Source organism: Nelumbo lutea, chromosome 1 (genome assembly GCF_056320005.1).
Source record: "Nelumbo lutea isolate HS-2025 chromosome 1, American lotus-T2T, whole genome shotgun sequence".
Lineage (NCBI taxonomy): Eukaryota > Viridiplantae > Streptophyta > Magnoliopsida > Proteales > Nelumbonaceae > Nelumbo > Nelumbo lutea.
The window spans coordinates 172,915,349-172,937,721 of NC_142684.1; the positions used below are offsets into that span (position 1 = coordinate 172,915,349).

Here is a 22,373-nt window from a genome sequence, read left to right on the forward strand (position 1 = left end):
GACATGTGATAAGAAGTAAACAAAGATGGCAAGCTAGTCATATGGTCAGATGCACCTGAATCTATTACCCAGCAGTGATCAGTATTACCTGGAGCTGAAGCATGGTAAGCTGAGGCTCGAGTACCTGAATGTGCAAATGCAGATGTAGCAGGAGCTGATGGGGACTGGGATGGCTGAGCTGAACTTCCAACTTCCTTTTCCAACTATATGTGGGCAACCCGAACAACAGCTAAAGTCTCCACGGATGTACCTGATGAGGATGTTGAATCCGTGTTCACTGCCATATGAGCATTACCCTTCTTATTTCTCAGTTTTGCTGGGACTAAGTGAGGATGTAGCTTCCAACAAGTATCTTTTGTGTGCTTGGGTTTCTTGCAATGTTCACATACCAGATCCCGTTTATCTTCCTTCTTCCGATCCCTTTCTGAGTCACCCCTGGCTTGGGTTTCATAACTTTCCTCCTGGTCTCTTCACTATGCACCAAGGAGTATGCTTGAGAAAGGGTCACACTATCTCTTGTCAATATCTGTTGTCGCACAATGTCATATTCTGAATTCAAACCAGCCAGAAACTCAAATACCCTATTCGTCTCAGCTTGTTTTCTGTGAGTCTGTGCATCTTTGGGACTCTCCCACTCAAGGGTCTCCAGATGGTCAATCTCATGCCACAAGGATTTCAAGGTAGAGAAGTAGACAGAAACTGGCTTCTCTCCTTGTTTAAGGCTGTTCACCTCACATTTCAGTTCATAGGCTCTGGCAACATTAAGGGGTTGGGAATAGGTTTCTTTCACAACATCCCATATTTCTTTGGCTGTTTTTGCCCACAAGTAATTTCGGCTGATATGTGACTGCATGGAATTACACAGCCATGCCATAACTAAATAGTTCTCTTGAACCCATTTGGTGTATATTGGGTCCTCCTTGTAAGGTTCTTTCACATCTCCCAAGAGGTAACCAAATTTTCCCCTTCCTCCAATAGCCATCATGGCTGATTGTGCCCACTCCAAATAATTTGACCCATCAAATCTCATAGTTGTAATCTGAAACCCGGTTTCAGATACATTACCATAACTGTGGTTTCCAAAACTACTATCTCCCTGACCCTTGAACTCCATCTTTGATCAAGATTCAGTGGCTACAAACTGTTAGAGCAATTATACCAGAAAACAGAGTCAAGGAAGTAAGTCTGAAAGCTGATCCGAAACTGATCTGATCCGATCAGAAATACCAACACAAAACCGATGTGATCTGAAACTGGGCTGATCCGAACAGGAATATCAACACAAAACTGATCTGAAGTCAATCGTCTATCAATCTGAGATGCTGTTCTCTGAAACCACTACTGTGGGGCCCACTACTGTGAGAGCAAAAATAGGGTTTTAGGTTTGAAGAAAATGAGTGATCTGTAATCACTAAAGTGCTCATCTGCACTCTCCAAGCAGTCCGCACCAGTGGGACTTGTCGTAGGGCACTGTGAAACCCTAAAAACTAATCCTCTTTGAAGAGGAGGGTTCGGCCCAACAATCAAACCCTAGACACAAACTTAATCACAGTTCGGCAAGCCAAACCCTAGAGCAAACTTGAACACAGTTCGGGCCCTCTTTCTAGATAGGTCCAACCTATCTCGGCTGATTGCAATCTCTAAAAGTCAGTAAAGAAACAAACTTACTTACTGATTACCTGCCTTTGTTGTACTGTCTTCTAGGGTTACCTGAACCCTAACCTTCGCTGCCTCTTCTTGATTACCAACTCTCTGCAGGCTGCGACAAGTCTTCAACTGCTGTGAACCTCTCCTGGTAATCTCCAAGATTCAGCCGCCGAAAAACTTCTTCAAGGCTTCCAGCCCTAGCTAGTTCTCATGTGATCGGCTGGATTAGATACACATGAGAAGCCCTTGATAGGCTCTGATACCAAGTAGAAGATCAAGACTGTAATCAGTCTTGAATCCTAAAAGGTTTTAGGTTTGTAAAACAGAAAAGAAGATGAGAGAAATGGGAGAGAATAGAAGAGAAGCAAGAGTACACAAGTTGCTGAAAGGAGGGACAGATTCTTACAGATCTTTCGCCGCCACTCTCTTAATATTTATAGGTTTATGTTTAGTACATGATGAAAGGACACATCTGCCCTTGGTACTTACATAATAAAGAAAGTAAATAAAACTGAAATAAATAATAGCTGAATTAGCAAACTGACTCAAACTGACACTACTATAACTGAAACAAATACTGTTGTCCTACGAACACAGTGGGGACCACTGCAGTGGGGCCCACATCAGTGTTCTCTACACTAATAATCTCATGTTCTGGTTGACGTATCATAGGAAACTGGCCAACTTTCTGCTTCTCAAAATGTTTCTGTAGTGTGTTAAGTATCAATAGAATAGGCAAATATTCTGCCCGCAGATCAGGAAAGCCAGCATAATATTCTTGAGTTTTCTTGTCTCCTTCACAATAGGCAAATATTTCTAAATCAAGCTGATATTACCTAGATGTTAAACCGATGATAAGGTTTCTTTAGATAAGAATACATGTCATAGGCAGTGCACATCCTCCTCATGGGCACAACAATACTAGACTCAATCATGCTAAAAATCCTGGAAACCAGTTTTCCATTATCTAACTTCCACTTCTGATAAGCTTTGGTGTCGACTTCACTAGGCTGAGTGACTGGACCATTCAAATAGCCTTCTATTACTCTCCCTTCAACATAAAAATCAAAATGGAATTTCCACATTCCATAGTTGGCTCCATTCAGTTTAGCAAGAATGGTTTCAGTCTCATCATTTGTCATCTCAAAGAAAAACAACTCTGAAACCTGATCTTGTAGAGGAATAAAATCTGATTTAACGAAAAACAATATATGGCATCCCATAATAGCAGTAGAAGATGAGGTTTTAAGACGACCAAAATCAAACTTATGTACCCGATTTGAATGATTAGGGTGACACCTAATCAAAAGTTTCAATCTAAACAAATCAGAGAATGGGAAGACCAATGGTGCTGAGCTGAGCAGAAGTGAAGCAGTTTGGTTTCCAGAAGTCTTCAAATCTGAGATTGAACAGAAATCCCTCTAAATTGAGACAGAAAATTCCAGAAAAGTTTTCTAAATAAATTTAAAATAGTCTCCAATCAAGATCTTGAGTTGGCAGCCACAGTCCTTACCAGCGAAGAATTACACACTCTTCATCCCAATTGAACCAGTTCAGGGACTGTTCTGATACCCTGACAGTCTGTTGTTCTCTTGAGAATAGGGTTGAAAGGGAGAAAACATGAGAAACAGCATGAAGGGTGTTGAATGAGTCAACTCCCACCCCAATATATATTCTCCTAATCTCTACAAAACAGAGAAAGGGTCATAAATTGAAGTAAAAAGTTAAGATGCAATCTATTAAGGTTCTCAGGTCCAGAATGAGAAGATGGTCTTGAAGGTTAAATGGGATTTGGATGGTTCAGAAATCACAATTCAATTTTCTCAATGTGCAGGTTTGTATCCCATTTCTTTGTTCATTGTATGAAAAATTAGGAAGTCCGCTCCTCCAAGAGGGAGGGATTTTGGATATGTGGTGGGCAAGTTGAGTACAATGAGGACAACACGCGTTAGACTCTCTGAAGAGATTAGAAAACTTGGCTTTTGTCACCTAATATTTTTTGATATGTGAAACCCAAAAAGAAGCTGATCTAGTAATTGTCTTGTTGCATTGTTGATATGGATTCACTTCTTGGCTTTATTCTTGGGTCTCCCCCTGTGATGCATAATTAGATGGTGCATGTTTTTGGGAGGTACCATATCATTTGTGGTGGTTGGAAGAAAGACAGAATGTTATTTGAAGTGAAGCTTAACTACTTGTTATGATAAAATTAAAGCTGGAATGGTTCAGTAGGGATTTCTGGAGTGTCCTTCCTCTAGCATAGAAATTCTTAGACGTTGCTTGGACATAATATTATCAGGCTCACTCCTGATCCAATCTAGTGTATGCATCATTTAAAGAAGGCGAAAGCATCTATAACCTATGTATGATCTAGCTAACGAGGAAAAGAGATTCTTGTGGGGCTTGAAGACTGTCCTTTAGTTCAATGGTTGAGGCTTTCCCACTCTTTGGTTTGGATGGATTGGTAAATGTTCTTACTCAATGCTGGAACTGAGGTCTATAGGGAAAATTTCTTTTATAGGGATTGCATTCTTTTCTAAAGTTACATTTTCGTGGTGTTGTCTTTATTAACAGCAAATGGGTTTCTTATTGTACTTACCACAGCAAGTGGAACTATCAAGTTGAACCTTGATGGTTGCGGTATAGGTAGCCTGGAAATTCAGGTATTGGAGGTGTGTTTAGGGACTGCCATGGCATGATAGCCACCATCTATTATGGGCCTATAGGCTTTGGCAACTCTAGTAGAGATGAGGTGCTAGCAATACTACTACTGCAATTCCCAGTGTTCTGTTGGTTGGGTGTTACCTTGACACCCAATAAGTTTGTATCTATCTTTTCTATTTAATAAAATTTTCTTCATTACTCTTCATAAAAAGAAAAATTTTAAGAATGGAAAAATCCCTCAACTACAATAATGTTTTGGTTGAGGAGATTCTAAGGTGGTGGTGGAATCAAGGTTCAAAATTTCAATATGATACACCCTGTATCAGGTGCATTGTATCAAATCATTAGCTTTCCAAAACCCCAAATAAGCGGTGTTTCGGAATTTCATCACTTTCAGCTGGGTATGCAAGCCTAAAACTGACCCCCCGAGACATTTTTGAAAAAAAAACTAAAAAGAACCTTGGGTGAATAGGCACATTATAAGAGAGGTGATACCTAGAGAAATATGAATATCATTCAATTGGATAAAGTAATCAGGTAATGGACTAGCTGACACCTTATTAGGCAAGGGGATTTAATTCCAGGAGTTGTACTGGGGTAGGGTTTGCCATGGAGATTGAATGTACACTAAAAGATAATGGATGGATAAGGGGTAGTATTTTAGTCAGTGACTTTGTAAATCAAAATTCCTTTTTATAAAATCATTAAAATTTCTGAAACTGATAAAGAAATCATTTGTTACAGATAAAAGAAAAACTTGATTTTGTGAATTACTAATATTTTTCATGTACCTGTTCACAGGTTATTAGTGGCATCAATATGGGCAGCAACTGTGGATATCACGTGTTAGTAATACATACTTTGTTGCACTATTTTTACTATTAACCAGTATATTCTTGAGCAGGACAAAATTTCTTAGGCTCCATATAATTCAATGGAAGACAAACTTGGAAGTCATTTTTTAGTAAAACCATTTCTTTTTGTGTATTTTCTACTGTTTGGAGGATGCTGAGTAAAGTAGTTTTATATTATATTGTTAAAATGGTCTAGCAAGATGAGAAAATCAAGGTTTGTACTCGTATCTGTTGAGGATTTTTATAGTTTTGTTACTTGATTTTGTTTAGATAGGAAGTGGGGACCACAGCATATTTTTTGGGAGATTTTAGAGTAGTGCTTTTATGTTTTTTATTGAGTTTTTTTTTTGGTATCAGCCGCCCTGTAAGGGCATATCAGTCATTGTACATAGTTTTTATTTTAAGTATAAATATTAATGGGAGGGGGTGGCCAGATTAGTTTTTCCTTCTTTGTTTCTTTACTCTTTCTCTTCTCTTCTTCTCTCACAAAGCACTTCTTTTCTTCCTCTTTCTTTTACAGTTTTTGGTTTCAGCAAATTTCTACTTGGTATTAGAGCAACGCTAGGGTTTCTTGAGGTTGATTCATGGCTTCATGCAGTCCTAGATCACCATCTGCATGAGGAGATAGATGCCTGATGATTTTTTGGTGGGTTTGAGTCATCAAAGGTGATCTGTATTTTGGCATCAAAATCACGAGGAACTAGAGTGTGGGGAAGAATCCTAGTCAAGTTGGACTTTTCATTTTTGACCTGGTGTAGGGTACTTTGACCTTTCTGAACTTCTTTAAGTTTTTTATAGGGGTAGTTCAATTTATGGCTTTTTTTTGAGCTTCCTGGAGAGATTGATACCTTTTTCTCTCTTCTCCCACAACTCTTAGGAAGGGAGATTTCTCTCCGGGTAAGGTTTTCTTCCTCTGAAAAGGCTTTCCACTCTTATTTCTGAGATCGATACGATCTTGGAGGTACCAATGATCCTTTTGGATTTGGGATTATTACCACAATAAGATTGGATGGTATAAACTATTTAGAACGGACACAATCAACCAAAATGGCTATTGGTGCTCGTGCGAAATTGGGGTACATTATTGGGGAGGAGAAGAAACCTGATACATATTCTTCCCGGTGGGTGCAAGAAAATTACATGGTGATGTCTTGGTTGTGTAATTCAATGTTACTTCACATTGGTAAATTTTTTTTGTGGGCTAATATTCCAAAGGAGATTTGGGATGGAGTGACTGAGACCTATTCCCAGAAATAGAATGTAGCCAGAACCTATCAGTTGAGGAACCATGTGATTAATACAAAACAGGGAGATAGACCTCTTGCTATGTAATTCTCTATGCTAAAAACACTTTGGTAGGAGATAGATCACTTAGAGACACTGAGGATGTTGCAACCTATCAAAAAATGGTGGAGAAGAATAGGGTATTTGAGTTCTTGGCTAAACTAAACCTTGAATTTGATATTGCCAGACAACACATTCTTTCTAGAGAAAGTGTGACTCTTTTTCAAACATATGCCTTTGTGTGTGAAGAGGAGAGTAAGAGGAATGTTATGATGAGATAATTTGGGATTGACCGGTCGGCTATGGTTAGTACACTTAAACCTAAGCCAAAAGGAGATAGGGGGGAGCAATGAGGTTGGGAGGGAAGACAAGAAGGACTTGGTGTGATTACTGCAAGAAGCCTAAGCAATACTAGAGAAACTTGCTGGAAGCTCCGCCCACATCTTATACCAGTCTGGGTCAAGAACAAGAAAGGGAATGCTAATGTGGCAATTATTGAAGACTCATTAGGGCCTCTTACTCAAGCTGGCTTGGAGTCCATTGTAGTAGCAGTAGTTAGGACAGAATTGGAGAAGTATGGGCAGCTTATAAGTAAGAAGGATTTGGCTAGTTCTAGTTCTTCAGGTGGGTAACGAAGTGCAAGAAGCTTAGGAGCTAGTCACACTACCACTTTTGATCACATAGGTAATTCATATGCCATTGCAAATTATGCATCCACCTCAGATAAGGAGGGACTTCCTGAATTATAGATTCAGGAGCATCTGAGCATATGGCCAATATGTCTACCCTTTTTACTTTTTACCAGTTGTGTTCTAGTAGAGATAGAGTCTCTACAATAGATGGTTCTTATATTTCCATTGTTGGGAGAGGGACAACTAGGGTCATTGATGGTATTACTTTGTCCTCTGGTTTACATGTTCCTAGACTTCACACTAATCTTCTTTTTGTGAGTAGTTTGGCAAAACTTCTGAATTGTTCAGTGACTTTCTTTCTTGGTAATTGTGTTTTGTAGGATCTAGAGTCAAAGAGGATGATTGAAAGTGGTCGTGAGGGAGCGGAGTATAATGAGCCTATGAGATATCAGTAACCATGTTAGTAGTAGTAGTAATGGGTTAGAGTTAGTGAGTTAGATTATGTTGTGGCATAATTGTTTGAGTAATCTTTCTTTCAGTTCATTGTAATGCTTATTTCCAAAATTGTTTGAGTTTGTTCAATTGTCCAGTCTAGAGTGTGAAAGTTTGGTCAGTTTGGAAAGCATTGCAGACATTCTTTTAAATCAAGTAATAAAAAAAGTTCTTTTGCTTTTGATATTGTTCACACTAATGTATGGGGACCTTATCATATTTCTCCAATGGGTGGTTATTGCTATTTTCTTTTGTTTGTGGATGATTACACTCGGTATTCTTGGATATATTTGATGGGGTTGCATGATGAGGTACCTATTTTGGTGTGATAGTTCTAGTAGATGATTCTCACACAGTTTGGAGTGAGGACTGAGATTTTCAAATCATACAATGCTAGAGAGTATTTTGAGAAGGATTTAGCCCACTTTTTTTAGAGCATGGGGGTGATTCATCAGAGTAGTTGTGATTATACACTGCAACATAATGGGGTAGTAGAAAGGAAAAATAGACACATTGTAGAAGTGGCAAGAAGTCTTATAGTGTATGCTTCACTTCCTGTTCAGTTTTGGTGTGATGTAGTTCTCACGGTTGTGTATTTGTTCAACCGTGTATTTTCATGCATCCTTGGGTTAAGGTGCCACACTCTTCTGTTTCTAGAGGGTGAGATATTTCATATACCTTTGAGAGTTTTTGGATGTGTTTTTTTTTTTTTTTTGTCACATTCTTGGTCCTCATCATAGGAAGCTGGATCCTAAGGCTAAGAAATGTGTCTTTCTTAGGTATGCTCAAAAACCAGAATGGGTACTGTTGTTATGACCCAGTCTTAGGTTTGTCACTATGGATGTTACTTTCTTTGAGTCTACATACTTTTTCTTTGGTGGTTCTCCTCAGAGGGAATGCTTTGGGGATAAAAGCTCACAATTTGTTCCTCTTCCTATTCCTTCATCTACTCCATTAGCTCCACCATCAGGTCTACATATTTTTTCTTTGGTGTTTCTCCTTAGGGGGAATGTTTTGGGCATAAAAGCTTACAATCTGTTCCTCTTCTAGGTATTTCCCTTGAGCCTGTTGTTGTTTCTGATCCCATTGATGATGCTTCTGTACCTAATAATGATGTTGCAGTTGATCTCGCAATGGGAAGAGAAAATGTAAAGCCCATTGCATTTCACACCATCTTTCCTACAGTGGCTTATCTCCTTCCTATTGTGCCTTCATTTTTTCCCTAGATTTTGTGTCTATACCCAAGAATGTTAGGGCCTGTTCGTTTGCTCTGAAGTTTGACATCTGAAAGTGCAATAATTACATTAAGAGGTATATTGGTATTGGTGAGCTTTTCTTTCCTCTGAACTCTGAATGCAGAGAAAGTTGTTCTAAATTCTGAATTTTGAATTCTAAAAATTATCAAATATCCATTTTGACCCCATATATGAGAGTTTTTGTTTGTCTTTTTGGGGGAATCATTGGAAAACAAAAAGTTTTATGATTGCACTTTAAGTGATAAGAGATAAGAGGAAACAAACAACCATTTTTCTCTAAAAGTTAAAAGATTTCTCTTAAGAGATAAGAGTTAAGAGGAAATGAGCAGGCCCTTAGTGAGGCTTTCTCTGAACTTGAGTGGAGAACAACTATGCAAGAAGCAATGGAGCCTTTGATTAAGAATTAGACATGGGAAATAGTTGATCTTCTTGCAGAAAAGGAGACAATTGGATGTAGATGGGTGGGTGTTCATTGTGAAGTATAGGGCCGATGACATCATAAAGAGGCACATGGCAATGTTGGTTACAAAAGGGTATATACAAACCTATGGTATTGATTATTTGGAGACCTTTGTACCAATGGCTAAGATAGTTTAGTTCAGATCTTTTGTCCCTAGTAGCTAATTACTCATGGTTGCTTTTCCAGCTTGATGTTAAGAATGCTTTCCTTAATGGTGATTTGTAAGAGGTGTATATGGAAATTATCAAAAAAAAAAAAAGAGGTGTATATGGACCTTCCACCTGGTTTTTATAAGGATGTTGGTGAAGGAAAAATTTTAAGCTGAAGAAGTCATTATATGATTTAAAATAGTCACTTAAGGCATGGTTTCACAGGTTTAGAAGGGCATTGATTCGTTTTGGATACACACAAACCTAGTAGGTCTCACTTAGTTTACAAGGCGCCTTGGCGAGGCTAGGCGATAGGGGGGCACCTTGTCGCCTGGTTGCCTAGGCAATGGATTTTTTTTTTTTTATGAAGAAAACATAGATCCCATGGTAGATTAGACAAAATTTTAACTTCTTCCTTACTTATTGGTTTAGGTTTTAAAGTCTTTGAGGGTTCAATACAACATTTAGCAATGTTAAGTCTTTGAGGGCGCAATACATCATTTAGCAATGCTTGTATTGATTAAACCCTAACAAATAAGAAAATAATAAAAAGAAATTAGTATATAAACACACAGAATGAATATTTTAGTTTGATAGTGCCTATTTTATAATTATAATGTCAAAAAATAAAGAATAAAGAAGCATTTTATAATACATAGTACAAAACTGCTTGGCGATTAGGCGAGGCAAGTCTCAAAGGGCACCTTGTTGCCTAGGTGTTGCCTTGACAACTATTATCACACTCTCTTTGTGAAGAGGAGAGGATCACTTGTATTGGTCACTTTTTTTTTTTTTTTTTTTGATAAGAATACTTGTGTTGGTCACTTTGTGAAAAGGTCACTTGTGTTGGTGGTGATGATATGGTTGTTATAGGGAATGGTCTAAGTTAGATTTATGCACTCAAGAAGTTACTGCAACAAGAATTTTAGGTTAAGGACCTATGTGAACTAAAATATTTTCTAGGGATTGAGGTTTTAAGATCCAAGCATGGGATATTCATCTATCAAAGGAAGTATTTATTAGACCTACATAGGAAACTGGGAAACTAGAGTTAAACTAGCTGATAATCCTATTGACTAGAACCATAAAATTAATGCTTCGGATGGTGAGTTGGTTAAGGATGTAGGGAGATATCAAAGGATGGTAGGGTGACTACTATATTTGTGCATGACATGCCCAAGCATTTCTTATGCTGTGAGTGTTGTGAGTCAATATATGCATGCTCCTCGGGTTCAATTCTAGGAGGCTATTGATAGGATACTTGCATACATGAAGAAACATCGTAGTAGAGGAATTTTATTCACTGATCATGGGAATTTGAAAATATAGGGCCTATATAAATGCAGATTGGCCAGGTTTCCTAGATGACAGGAGATCTACATTAGGAGTATGTATCTTTGTGGGAGGAAATTTGATGTAATGGAAAAGTAAAAAATAATAAGTGGTGGCAAGGTCAAGTGTAGAAGCTGAGTATAGATCTATGGTCCATGGTGCTTCAGAATTACTTTGGATTAAGTCCTTGTTGAGTGAGATTAGGATAGATGCAAAGGAGCCTATGATGCTATCCTGTGACAACCAAACTGCAATTGATATTGCCCACAACCCAGTCCAACATGACAGGACAACATATTGAGGTTGATAGACACTTCAAAAGAGAGAGGGTGACAGCTGGAGAGGTTTGCCTCCCTTATGTCTCTTCTTCACCAAAGGGGTTGCTAGGAGTAAGCTTGAACATGATCTACATAAGTTGGTAATGTGTGACATTTACTCCCAACTTGAGGGGGAGTTTTGAGGATTTTTACAGTTTTGTTACTTGATTTTGTTTATTATTTGTTTAGATAGAAAGTAGGGACCACAACATATTATTTGGGAGCTTTTAGAGTAGTTTTTTACGTTTTTTATTGAGTTTTTTGTATCAGCCGCGCTATAAGGGCATATCAGTCATTGTACATAATTTTTATTTTAAGTATAAATATTAATGGGAGAGAGCAGCTAGATTAGTTTTGCCTTCTCTTCCTTTATTTACTCTTTATCTTCTTCTCTTCTCTCACAAAAGCACTTCTTTTCTTCCTCTTTCTTTTATAGTTTTTTGTTTCAGTAGATTTTTACTATATCTAACATGAGAATGGTCTATCATTTGATATTAAAACACGTGCCACATGCAGTAGACATTATATTGCCCTCACCACCACATCATTTTTATCACCAATGCATCTATAGCCATCATATTTTATTGTTATTCTTATTGCCTTTTAAAGGTATTAACTACTTTACCACTAGAAATGAGAACCATGTGACAAAAATATAAACAACCAGAGTATCATGTTAGATGACATACACCATAGTGTGAGGATAATGAACAAAGGTATATCAATAAGATATACATGATCTCAAAGTTTTGTTAAATGTTCATGGGTCACCAGTTTACACTTTTTTTTTTAAACGTTGATTGTTTTGTTTTACATATATACAAAACACAGTGTTTTGTTATTATTTTGCTCCAATATGATTATTTGGGGTTTCTAGAATGATAGGTTATGATTCCCTCTTTATTTTGATTCAAAGATAAATGCTATGGTATTGAGATATTTATGTGATTCTTAGTGTTTTCTTTGATCCAATGAGTTTATTTATTTAACTGAATTTTATTTTCTTCTCATATATTTATGGTGGATTTGATTTAAATTAGTATAAGTGCATCACATCTATTATGCATGAGATTTGGGTTTAAATATCTAATATTAGGGTAAAAAATGTGAGAAATGGGAAACTGTTTTTTTCCCTTTTGATCTTATTTTCTCTTTTCATGAATTGTCCTTGGTTTGGCTGTATCTTTCTTTGTTATTATTTAGTGGGTTATTTTGTCTGTATTTTTTTTTCAGCAGATGTTCTAGTTTACATCTTGATTAAAAATATAAAAATGGTAAACAGTAATAAAAATTTAAGTGTGATGACAGGCTGATATTCATCCAAGAAAAAACAGTATTTCATGAATTGTCCTTGGTTCTTGTACTCCATTCTAAGTTAAGAAGAGGCTTTAAACTACTCTGACAAGAAAAAACAGTATTTCAAGACTGATAACAGCCGACCTAGTACAATGATTTTGCAGTTAGATAACAGTCAACTACTGTCCTGGGATTGATATTAGTCCTAGACTGATCGATATCAGTCCTGAGATTTTCTATCCGTACCTCTCTGATTGAATAACAAAGTCCTTTTGAGTATCGATCTCAAGAAAAGGTACTTACTTTTTGAAGAAAAAAGCCCTGAAAACTGATTGCTACCTTCAGTCTTCAAACTCGATCAATCGATTACTAGCAGCACCTTGAATCTTGATCTATGATCCAAGAAAAAAAAACTGATTGGCACCTCCAATCTTGATCACTCAATTCTTGCCTGATTCTTCCTGATTACAAGAAGCTCTCTCCAATCTTAGGACAGCTGCTAAAGCCTTCTTGCAACCTCCAAGAATCAGCCGAAATAAGGATCTTTCTGAACTTTCAGCCCTAAACAATTCTCATGTGGTCAGCTGAATTGAATCCACATGAGAAACCCTGGATCTAAGGCTCTGATACCAACTTGAAAGAAGAAGAAGAAGAATTGTTTACTGTATTACAGGTTTGAAGAGAAGAAAAGAGAGAGAGATAGAGAAAAAGAGTGAAGAGAGGAGAAAAGAAAGAAGGGGTTTAGTGGTGAATCATCTACTGCCCCATACATTCCTTTATTTATAGCCTTTAGGATCCTTACAAGAATAGGAAATAAAAAAAAATTAGAAACAATAAGGCCAGCCAGCCCAACTTAACAGAAATTAGAAACTAAAGAAATTAGAACTACTATAAAGAAATTAGAAACTACTAATAAAAGAAATTAGAAACAACTAGGTGTGGGTATGAAACCACACACACTAGAGCCTGATTGTGGGTATGGAACCCCACACTCATGGCTAACCAATTATTTCTTCATAGAGAAAGCGGAGGAAATAGCAGAAGATACTAGTTGCCGAACCCTTTCTTCATCCATGACACCTGTTGAATCACTTTTCACTGAAGACTCACCCTTGGTAGATACAATGTCTGTTGCTGGTCCATCTGTTGCCTGATAGGCCCGGGGTTGAGTTTTTCTGAGAGCCCTTAGCTGGTCGGACTGGACAGTCTGGAATGATGTGACCATGTTGCTTGCAATAGGTACACATTCTTCTTCTTACAATGAGATGCAATATGTCCAAAACCCTTACACTCATAGCACTAGGTTTTGGAGAAGTCCTTGGAGGTTGGATTCTTACCCCCATGAGCAACAAGCCCCAACTTCAGCCATCTTCCCATCAAACCCGGCTGCAGTGAGAAGTCTAGTCTCTTCCCTCAGAAGTTCCTCTAAAACAGAATCCATATTTGTAAGTGTTCCCCTACTCAGAATGTTGGACCTGATTATCTCATATTCAGGTCTAAGTCTCATTAAGAACTGAGTCACCCTTCTCTTCTCAAAGTTCTTATGAAGATATTTCACACACTCTATTGGATCCGAGGGTTCAATGTGAGCAATCTCATATTCAGCCCATAAATCAAGAAAACCAGAGCAATACTCCTGTATCCTATTTCGTTGGCTGTAAGAAAATATTTCTGATTCTATTTGATATTGTTTAGATACGTTGGACTGTTGATAGATTTTTTCTAGATACATGTACATCTCATATGTTGTTTTCATTCTCCTCATGGGTACAAATATATGCTAATCAATAGAGCTCAGAATCCAAGAAACAAGTTTACCATTATCCAACTTCTGTTGTTGTAAAGCTTTGGCCTCGGTCTCGGCTGGTTTGGTGACCGTTCCATTCCGATATCCTTCTAAACCCTTTCTCTCAACATAAAAGTTGAAGTGGAACTTCCACATCCCATAGTTCTGTCCATTCATCTTTACAGGAATGATATCACCTCTATCTGAAGCCATTACAACAAGAAAATAGCACAAAATAGGGTTTGACTGAAGTTTAAAGAAACTAAACTGAAGTAAAACTTGATCCAAAGACGAGTGAAATAGGCTGTAATCAATCCAAGAGAGTAAAAAAACTGAGATAGAAACCCCTTACTTTCACCGAAGATTGTTCAAGATCCAAAACAAAGAAAAGCTGAACACATAGTCCAGAAAAGGAAAGTCTGGGCACAGCCGCCAAGAAGAAGAGTCCAGATCTCTCTCAAAATTTCACGGATCAATGTAAAAATTTCAGAATATGTTGAGAAGGGCTAGGCGACAACTCTTTCAATTCTTGCTGCAAACGGAGGTCAAACGAGAGAGATCCAATAAAATCTCTCTTTGGATGCGCAGAAAACAGAAAAGAGGTTCTTGGAGAGATCAAAACAGTCCAGGACCACTCGGCAGAGATGTAGTTTCTCAATAGATCATGAAAACAAGGTGGATCAGAGAGAAAGAAGATCAAAGGGCAACCTACTCTGGTACCATGTGAACTGAATTCAGAGCAAGAAGAAGACAGATTTAGGGGTGTCAAGAATAGTCAACCCCCACCCCAAAGAGGCTTTTATATTAAAGAGATAAAAGATATGTACAGTTACAAGAATGCCCTTACAGGGCTGAAAGATAAAAAGAACAAATAAAATAATAAGAATTACTATACTGTACAACAAGGACTACTCTAATAATGTACATCAAGATATATCTTCACAACCTTGTTATGGACTATGGGCTTTCTGACAGCAACGAGTTGGCGTCCGCGATGATGGTAGTTGCCGGTGGTGAAGGAAGGTGAGGGTAGAAACGAAGAGGGGTTTGGGTAGGTGGTGGCGAGGCGGTGAGGGTAGGATCGAGGGGAGGCTAGGGCTTGCAAGTTCACCGTGAGAGAAGAAGAAGAAGGTGTGCCGAAGAAATCGTTTCATCGCTTTTGAGTGTGAATCTCAGTCTGCTTCTCACAGAGGTTCACAGTTCTCCGCGGCGATTATAGTGGTGTTCACCGCGGCGATGGTAGCTACCAGCGGCGAAGGAAGGCGAGGGTAGGTGGTGGCGATGAGGGTGAATTTCATGTTTCACTTAGTGGCGAGGGCAGAGAGCGGGACGCACAGCAACGCTGATAGTGTAGCGGCAATAGTTGTTGCTGGTGAGGAAGGTAGGCGATGGTAGGTGGAGGCGAGGGTGGTGTTCTTCCTTGCGTCCGATGATTATCCTTGTGGAAGAGAGGTGTTCCATATCGGCTTTGACATGCTTTGAGAGATGGACTGAAGGTGCAAAGTTCATAGTTCTAGAGAAGGGGGAAAGAGAGAGGGGGTGGGAAATTGGTATAATAGAGGGAGGGAAGGTGCAAGAACAAGGTCTAACTTTACTTACAAGAAAGCGGTAGCCGTATGGTGTGGCCGGAGTTTGGCCAGACGAAGTTGCTTCATTTCAATGGCAACTAGATTATTTCAACGGAGGCAGGAGGAGTGGAAGCTAGGAGGTGTTTCTTATGGGACTGTTTAGTAGGACGATTCAAATGGGGAGAAGAAACATCAGAAGTAGAGAGGTGGGCTAACGAATCTTGGAGAGGAGTTGAGGGAACTAGGATGAAAAAGTTAGCAGATGAACTCTTCCTCTTCATTCTTCCATCAAGAGAAGAAGCTGCTTGGGTTCTCAACAATGGACCTTGGTGTATGGGAAGAAATCCCATGCTCTTGGATTGGTGGGGAGCAAGTGCAGGTTGTTTCTATCTAGAGTCGGAGAAGGAAGAGGAGGGCGCTGATTCTATCTGGATCAGGGTCTACGGTTTACCACTACTTTTGTGGTGCCCAAATGTAATCCAATCCATCGGGGACCTATGTGGGGGATTCATAGCAACTGATGATGCACCGGTAGGGTTGGCTACTTGCGAGTGGGTCTGTATGCAAGTTTTTGGTGGGAGATCCATCCCGGAGAAGGTGGAAATTGCGGTGGGTGAAGTTCTTTACACAGTAAGAATCTGGTCGGAAAATTTTCCTTCAGCTAGAAGATGGAGACAAGATAATTCGGTAAGAGATATTTCGGGAAATGATGATTCCTATCACAGGGGCGATCATGGGTTGGATATCTCTAGGACGCTGGTGCTGGAAGATGAAGGAGAAAACTGTATCGATCTTGAGGATAGTCAAGACCAGTCCTTTCAATTCCGACGAACCCCAAGGGTTTTGGCGGGAGCTAGCCCTAACCAGGAGATCGACGGTAATGAGAACCGTCAATTCAATAGTGGAAGGGAAGGCCATCCAGTCCTTTTGCATTTGGACGGCTAGGGTGAAGAAGAGGGAACAAAGGCAGAGGAAAATTCTCAATTCTTAAACTATGGGGAAAAAGGAGGGATAGATGTAAAGAAGCTGAAGGAGCTGCTCAAAACATGTCTGACAAAATTACAGGTGGAGTCGTCAGGTCGACAGGTGGTAAGTGAGGATTCAAGGATAAGCATAAGGGAGAAAGATCAGATGGAAGCGGAGGTTGGGATGCAGGGGTTCCAGTCCTTTTCGGAAGGTCCTGCAGTTGGCCAAACTGAGATGGAGAATAGAAGTGTGAGGAAGGATGTCAATGCTTCTCCCTTCCTCAACGACCAACCCTCCAAGTGTCTTTGATGATTCAGACTAAGAGTCAAGATCTTGCACTCTCTAGGCTGAATGAAGAGATAATGAAAGTGACGCCGATTGCGATTGTGATGAACTCAGAAGACGGGGATAAGAGACCCATCCTTCTGTGTCCGGATGAGATTGAAAGGGAGGCTTCTGCTTCTATTGAAAGTTCAAGGGTGGAAGCTCTGTCATCATCTTCCTCCTGGGTTACTTCGAAGCTCTTGGGGTTGGGGAAATTTCTAGGGATCTCTTTGGAAGGTATGGAATCAGAGACGGTACAATATCTCGAAAAAGTAGAGCAACGGGTTCCGATTGAAAGAGGCAAACTGGCGGCTAGGAAAAGAGGTGGGGGGCGCACAGTCAAAAAGAAACAGAGAATTACTGAGATTGACTTGGGGGCTAAATGATAAGGCGGGGAGCAATGGGAGATCTTTGAGGAACCATAAGTAGTTGCGGGGAGGAGGAGTGGGTTTCTGTATTTGCATCTGCTTTTATGGATTTAAAAATTCTGTATTGGAATGTAAGGGGTTTAGGTTTGGGAACATGAAGATTGTTGGTGAGTGATGCAATTAAAAGATCCAAGTCACAAATAGTGCTACCGCAAGAAACTAATTTGGAAGTGGTGGTGGCAGAAGTAGTGAGGAGTGTGTGGGGAGGGCCAAGTAAGATGGAGGGCAAAAGCAGCTAGGGGTTCTGCGGGGGGCTTATTGACTCTCTGGAATCCTCTGATTTGTAATATGGTTTCCTTTAAAGTTGGGCAATTTTCAATATTGTGATTCTGGAATCTGTGGATGGGAAGCAATTTCAGATAATCAATGTCTATGGACCTTCAGTTGCTGGGTTGCACACAAATTTCTGGGCAGAATTGGCTGACATGAGAGGCTCTTTAGTGTGTCCATGGGTTATAGGTGGTGATTTCAATGCTACTCTTTCTTCAGAGGAAAGGAATTTAAGATATAGAAGATCAAGGGAGATGAGTTTGTTTGCTGAATTTGTTGATAATTTTGAGCTGCTGAATCTTCCTTTAATAGGAGCTCAGTTTACCTGGACAAATAATCAAGAAATTCCCTTACTGGTTAGGCTGGACAGGTTTCTTGTTTCTTCAAATTGGGAGGAAATTTACCCAGATTTTAAGCAGCTGCCCTCCCTAGACCAGATTCAGATCACACTCCAATTCAGCTTGTTTGCGGGACTAGGGAATAGGTAAAGACTCCTTTCAAATTTGAGAACTCTTGGTTTGAGGAAGATGGTTTTTTATCTCTGCTGAAATCAGTGTGGAATAATATCTGGGTGGAGGGTACTAGCTCATTTGTCCTTGTGAAGAAGTTGGGAGCAATTAAGGAAAGGGTCAAGAACTGGAAGGCAGAACAAGGTGCAGATTTTGAAGCGGAGAAAAATAATTACTTGAAAATAATTTCAGAAATTGATAAGGAAGAAGAAGGAGGTCCAATATTGGAAGAGTTGAGATTGAGGAGAATTCAGGCCAAAACTAAATTTGATAAAGTGATGGTGAAAGAAGAGATTAAATGGAGACAGAGAGCTAAGATAACCTGGCTAAGGCTAGGTGATAGCAATTCCCATTTCTTTCACAAAATGGCTAATGCCCGTATGAGAGAGTCTTCAATCAGGAAGCTGGAATGGGAGGATAAAGTAGGGGATTCAGTAGCTGAAATCAAGTCAGTATCTACAACTTTCTACAAAAATCTATATAAAGAAAAATGGGACAAGAGATATTTTCCTCTAGATTTACCCTTCAAGAAGCTGAGTTTAGAGCAGACGATGTTCCTTGAGAGACCTTTTTTCGGAAGAAGAAACCAAATCAGCAATGTGGAATCTAGAAGGGGACAAATCTCCTGGGCCGGATGGTTTGCCTAATTTGTTTTATATTAAATGTTGGGATTTCATTAAGTCTGATCTGTTAAAGGTGTTCCAAGACTTTCACAGAAATGCTTCTTTACACAGAAGTCTTAATGCTACCCTTCATCTCCTTAATCCCTAAAGTGGAAGGGGCCACAAATATCCGGGACTTTAGGCCCATCAGCCTTCTAAATAGCTTCTAGAAGATTCTCGGAAAGGTGTTAGCATTGAGAGTGAAGGTGCTAAGCAGTGTTATTTCTAATAATCAGTTTGCTCTTGTACTGGGGAGACAAATGCTGGATTATGTCTTGATTGCAAATGAGCTTATTGACTCAAGATTAAGGGAGGGTTCCCCGGGACTGGTTGAAAAGCTGGATATAGAAAAAGCATATGACCATGTAAATTGGAGGTGTCCGGATCAGGTTCTAGAGAGAATGAATTTTGGTCAGAAATGGAGAAATTGGATAAAGGTTTGTGTTTCTTTCCCCAAATTCTCGGTGCTGATTAATGGCCAGTCAGTAAGGTTTTTTGATAGTACGAGGGGTCTTAGATAAGGGGACCCACTATCTCCGCTGCTCTTTATCTGTATATCAGAAATCCTGACCCGATTCTCTTTAAAGGCAGCAGCTAATGGCTTGTGGGATGGTTTTGCAATTGCTTCGGAAGCGGAAAAAGTTAATCTATTGCAGTTTGCTGACGACACTCTCTGTTTCCTTGATGCCTCTTTTGACCAGGTGGATGTTCTACTTGATATTCTTTGTTGGTTCGAAGTTGTTTCAGGCTTAAAAGTTAATCTTCATAAAAGTAAGATAATCCCGGTGGGCCTTGTTCCTAATTTGGATTCTTTTGCTAGATTGATGGCCTGCCAGGTAAGTACCTTGGCCTCCCACTAGGTGCCAAATGTTATTCTTCTGCTTTATGGGATCCAGTAATTGAGAGAGTGGGGAAAAAGTTGGCATCCTGGAAGGCAAAATATCTGTCTATAGGAGGGAGAGTGGTCCTTATCAAGAGTACCCTTGATAACCTCCCTACCTACTTCATGTCTATGTTTCCTATGCCATCCAAAATTGCAAAGAAGCTTGAGAAGATGCAGAGAGATTTTCTCTGGAGAGGGTGGGAAGAAGAGAAGAAGATGCACCTTGTGAATAGGGATCAAGTTTGTCTTCCTAAGGCAGAGGGTGGATTAGGTCTTAGAAGATTAAAGGTGGTTAATTTGGCTTTATTGAGTAAATGGTGTTGGAGATTTGTAGCAGAAAGATCTTCTCGGTGGAGGACCTTAATCGCAACAAAATTTGGTGTGGATTGGGGTAATTGGAAATCTCAGGATCCATACACAGCATGGGGTTGTTCGGTTTGGAAAAGGATTCTAAAATCTTTTCCTGTGATGTATGAGGGAGTGAGACTAGAAGTGGGAAGTGGAAATAGGCTGAACTTCTGGAAAGATCCCTGGTGCATGAACAGACCTTTAGCTGAGGCGTTTCCCCTTCTGTTCCAATGTACAGTTGATCAAGAAATATCAGTGGCAGAGTCTTATGTGATTTCTAACAACTCAGTGATCTGGAACCCTCAGTTCAGAAGAGAGTTATTTGATTGGGAAATAGAAGGTGTGGTGCAACTTCTGCAGATTTTACAGGAGCAGACGATAGACATTGCAGATGAAGATGAATGGAGTTGGTCCTGGAGTAAGGATGGCTGCTTCTCAGTCAAATCCCTTACCTTGAAGCTTAGTAGTACGGGTATTACTGAGTTCCCCTACCAGCAAGTATGGAAGTCCTATTCTCCCTCGAAGTCTGTATTCCTTGTTTGGATTATGGTGCTGAACAAATGTCTCTCAAGACTCAACCTGGACAGAAGGGGCATTCAGCTCCCTTCTCTGATGTGTGGGTTGTGTTCCTTGTTGCCCGAGTCCAGAGACCATCTGTGCTTACATTGTCCCATCTCCTCAAAAGTCTGGTACCATTTCATTGGAGCGGCTGGTCTTAATTGGGTTATGCCAAACTCAGTTAAAGATCTGCTGCTTCGCTGGAATCTCCAAGGTTTGAAGAAAAAAGGTAGTTTAATTCGAAGAACTATTCCTGCGGCAGTGATGTGGGTAGTTTGGTCTGAAAGGAATAGAAGAAGCTTCAGCAACAAAGCTAAGAGCACGGAGGAGATAGTACAGCAGGAAGTCAGCAAGCTGATTTCTTGGGTGGCTGTTACACCTGATTTTAAAGAGCTAAATGTTCCTGTTTTATTTAAGTCTACTTTGACTTGGGATCTGTAACTTTTCCTGAAATCTGAGCAGCTACTTGTGGCTTGCTCTTTTGTTGTACTGAGTTCTTTCTGATTCAATAAAGTTATTACTTTACCTTTCAAAAAAAAATGATGATTGAGCTTCCAACACCTTTCCTTGGTATGTCTTGGCTTCTTGCAATAATCACAAATAACATCCTCAGCCTTCTTAGTAACAGGATGTTTACTGATATTTTGCTTGGATCGAGATGACATAAAGGTAGAGTGATCAGTTATAGGAGGCTGCATGGCGGTCCTTCTACTCTCCTCCCTTGACCACTTTTGTGCATTGAGGGGAGTCATCAAAACCAGGGCTCGTACACGAATATGCACATAGGATTTGCACACAGGAGAGGGACACCACATACAACCCAAAAGCTTAAGCTTGATGTGCACCAACCAAGAGCCCTTTGCTCATGACCATAGGAGAGCCAACTATGAGAGCACCATTCCCATGGATGGAGACATCATGGGAGATCAACTGCTCTTGCCAACTACTTGAACATGGGAAAACCTGCAAAGCCATGGGAGTCACCATGTGCACCTGTCAATACTTGCACCCAGCCAAAACTTCAGCTCTGATACCAAATTGTTCTAGGGTTTGTATAAGAAGAGAAGGGAGAAGAAGGAGAAGAAGGAGAAGAAGAGAAGAAGGATGTATCGAAGAGAGGAGTGTGTTACTGTTCACACCATCAAAAATGTTATTTATACTTCGAAGAAAAATTACAATAAAGCCCATACTTGGGTGCCCAAACACGAAAGATGATGAAAGGACTAAAACACCCTTGTCCAAGCATTCTCAACAATGTGGATTCATTTGCTTAGTATTTTATGTATATGTATATGTGTATAGATACCTGAATTATTGTGATGCTGAGTTTGAACAAGTAGCCTTGTCTATTTACCTTCATATTTTTTTTGGTAGCTATATAGCTAGTTTAGAGGTTCAACTAAGGAAAAAAAAAGTGCAATGTGCATTTGTATTTCTTCTACCGTTTTCTGAAATATAAATGCACATTTTTAAGGTTTTTAAAAGGACAACTTGCTGGGAGAACTTTGACCAATCAGAACCCCGGGTGAATTTTGATGAATATCAGTACCACTTCTATGATACTGGTTGATTGGTTTTCAGTTTTCTCTATCATAGGTGGAGTCTTTTCATAGTTTTCAGTTTCCATTGTCTACCGCATGAACACCTCGTTTGGATGGTTATGAAGATTGTTTAATTCTCTAGCTAGA

The 22,373-nt window shown here is 39.5% G+C and overlaps 1 protein-coding gene across 4 annotated transcripts in view; it reads left to right on the forward strand.

Annotated features, from left to right (window-relative positions):
* LOC148879245 (Survival protein SurE-like phosphatase/nucleotidase) overlaps nucleotides 1-22,373 on the forward strand; it is a 122,071-nt gene that overhangs the window by 14,752 nt on the left and 84,946 nt on the right. For all 4 annotated transcript variants that reach the window (XM_088960718.1, XM_088960716.1, XM_088960717.1 and 1 more), the window contains exon 4: nucleotides 5,113-5,156. In XM_088960718.1, coding sequence (XP_088816844.1) covers nucleotides 5,113-5,156 — 44 coding nt within the window. The remainder of the gene's footprint in view (nucleotides 1-5,112; nucleotides 5,157-22,373) is intronic.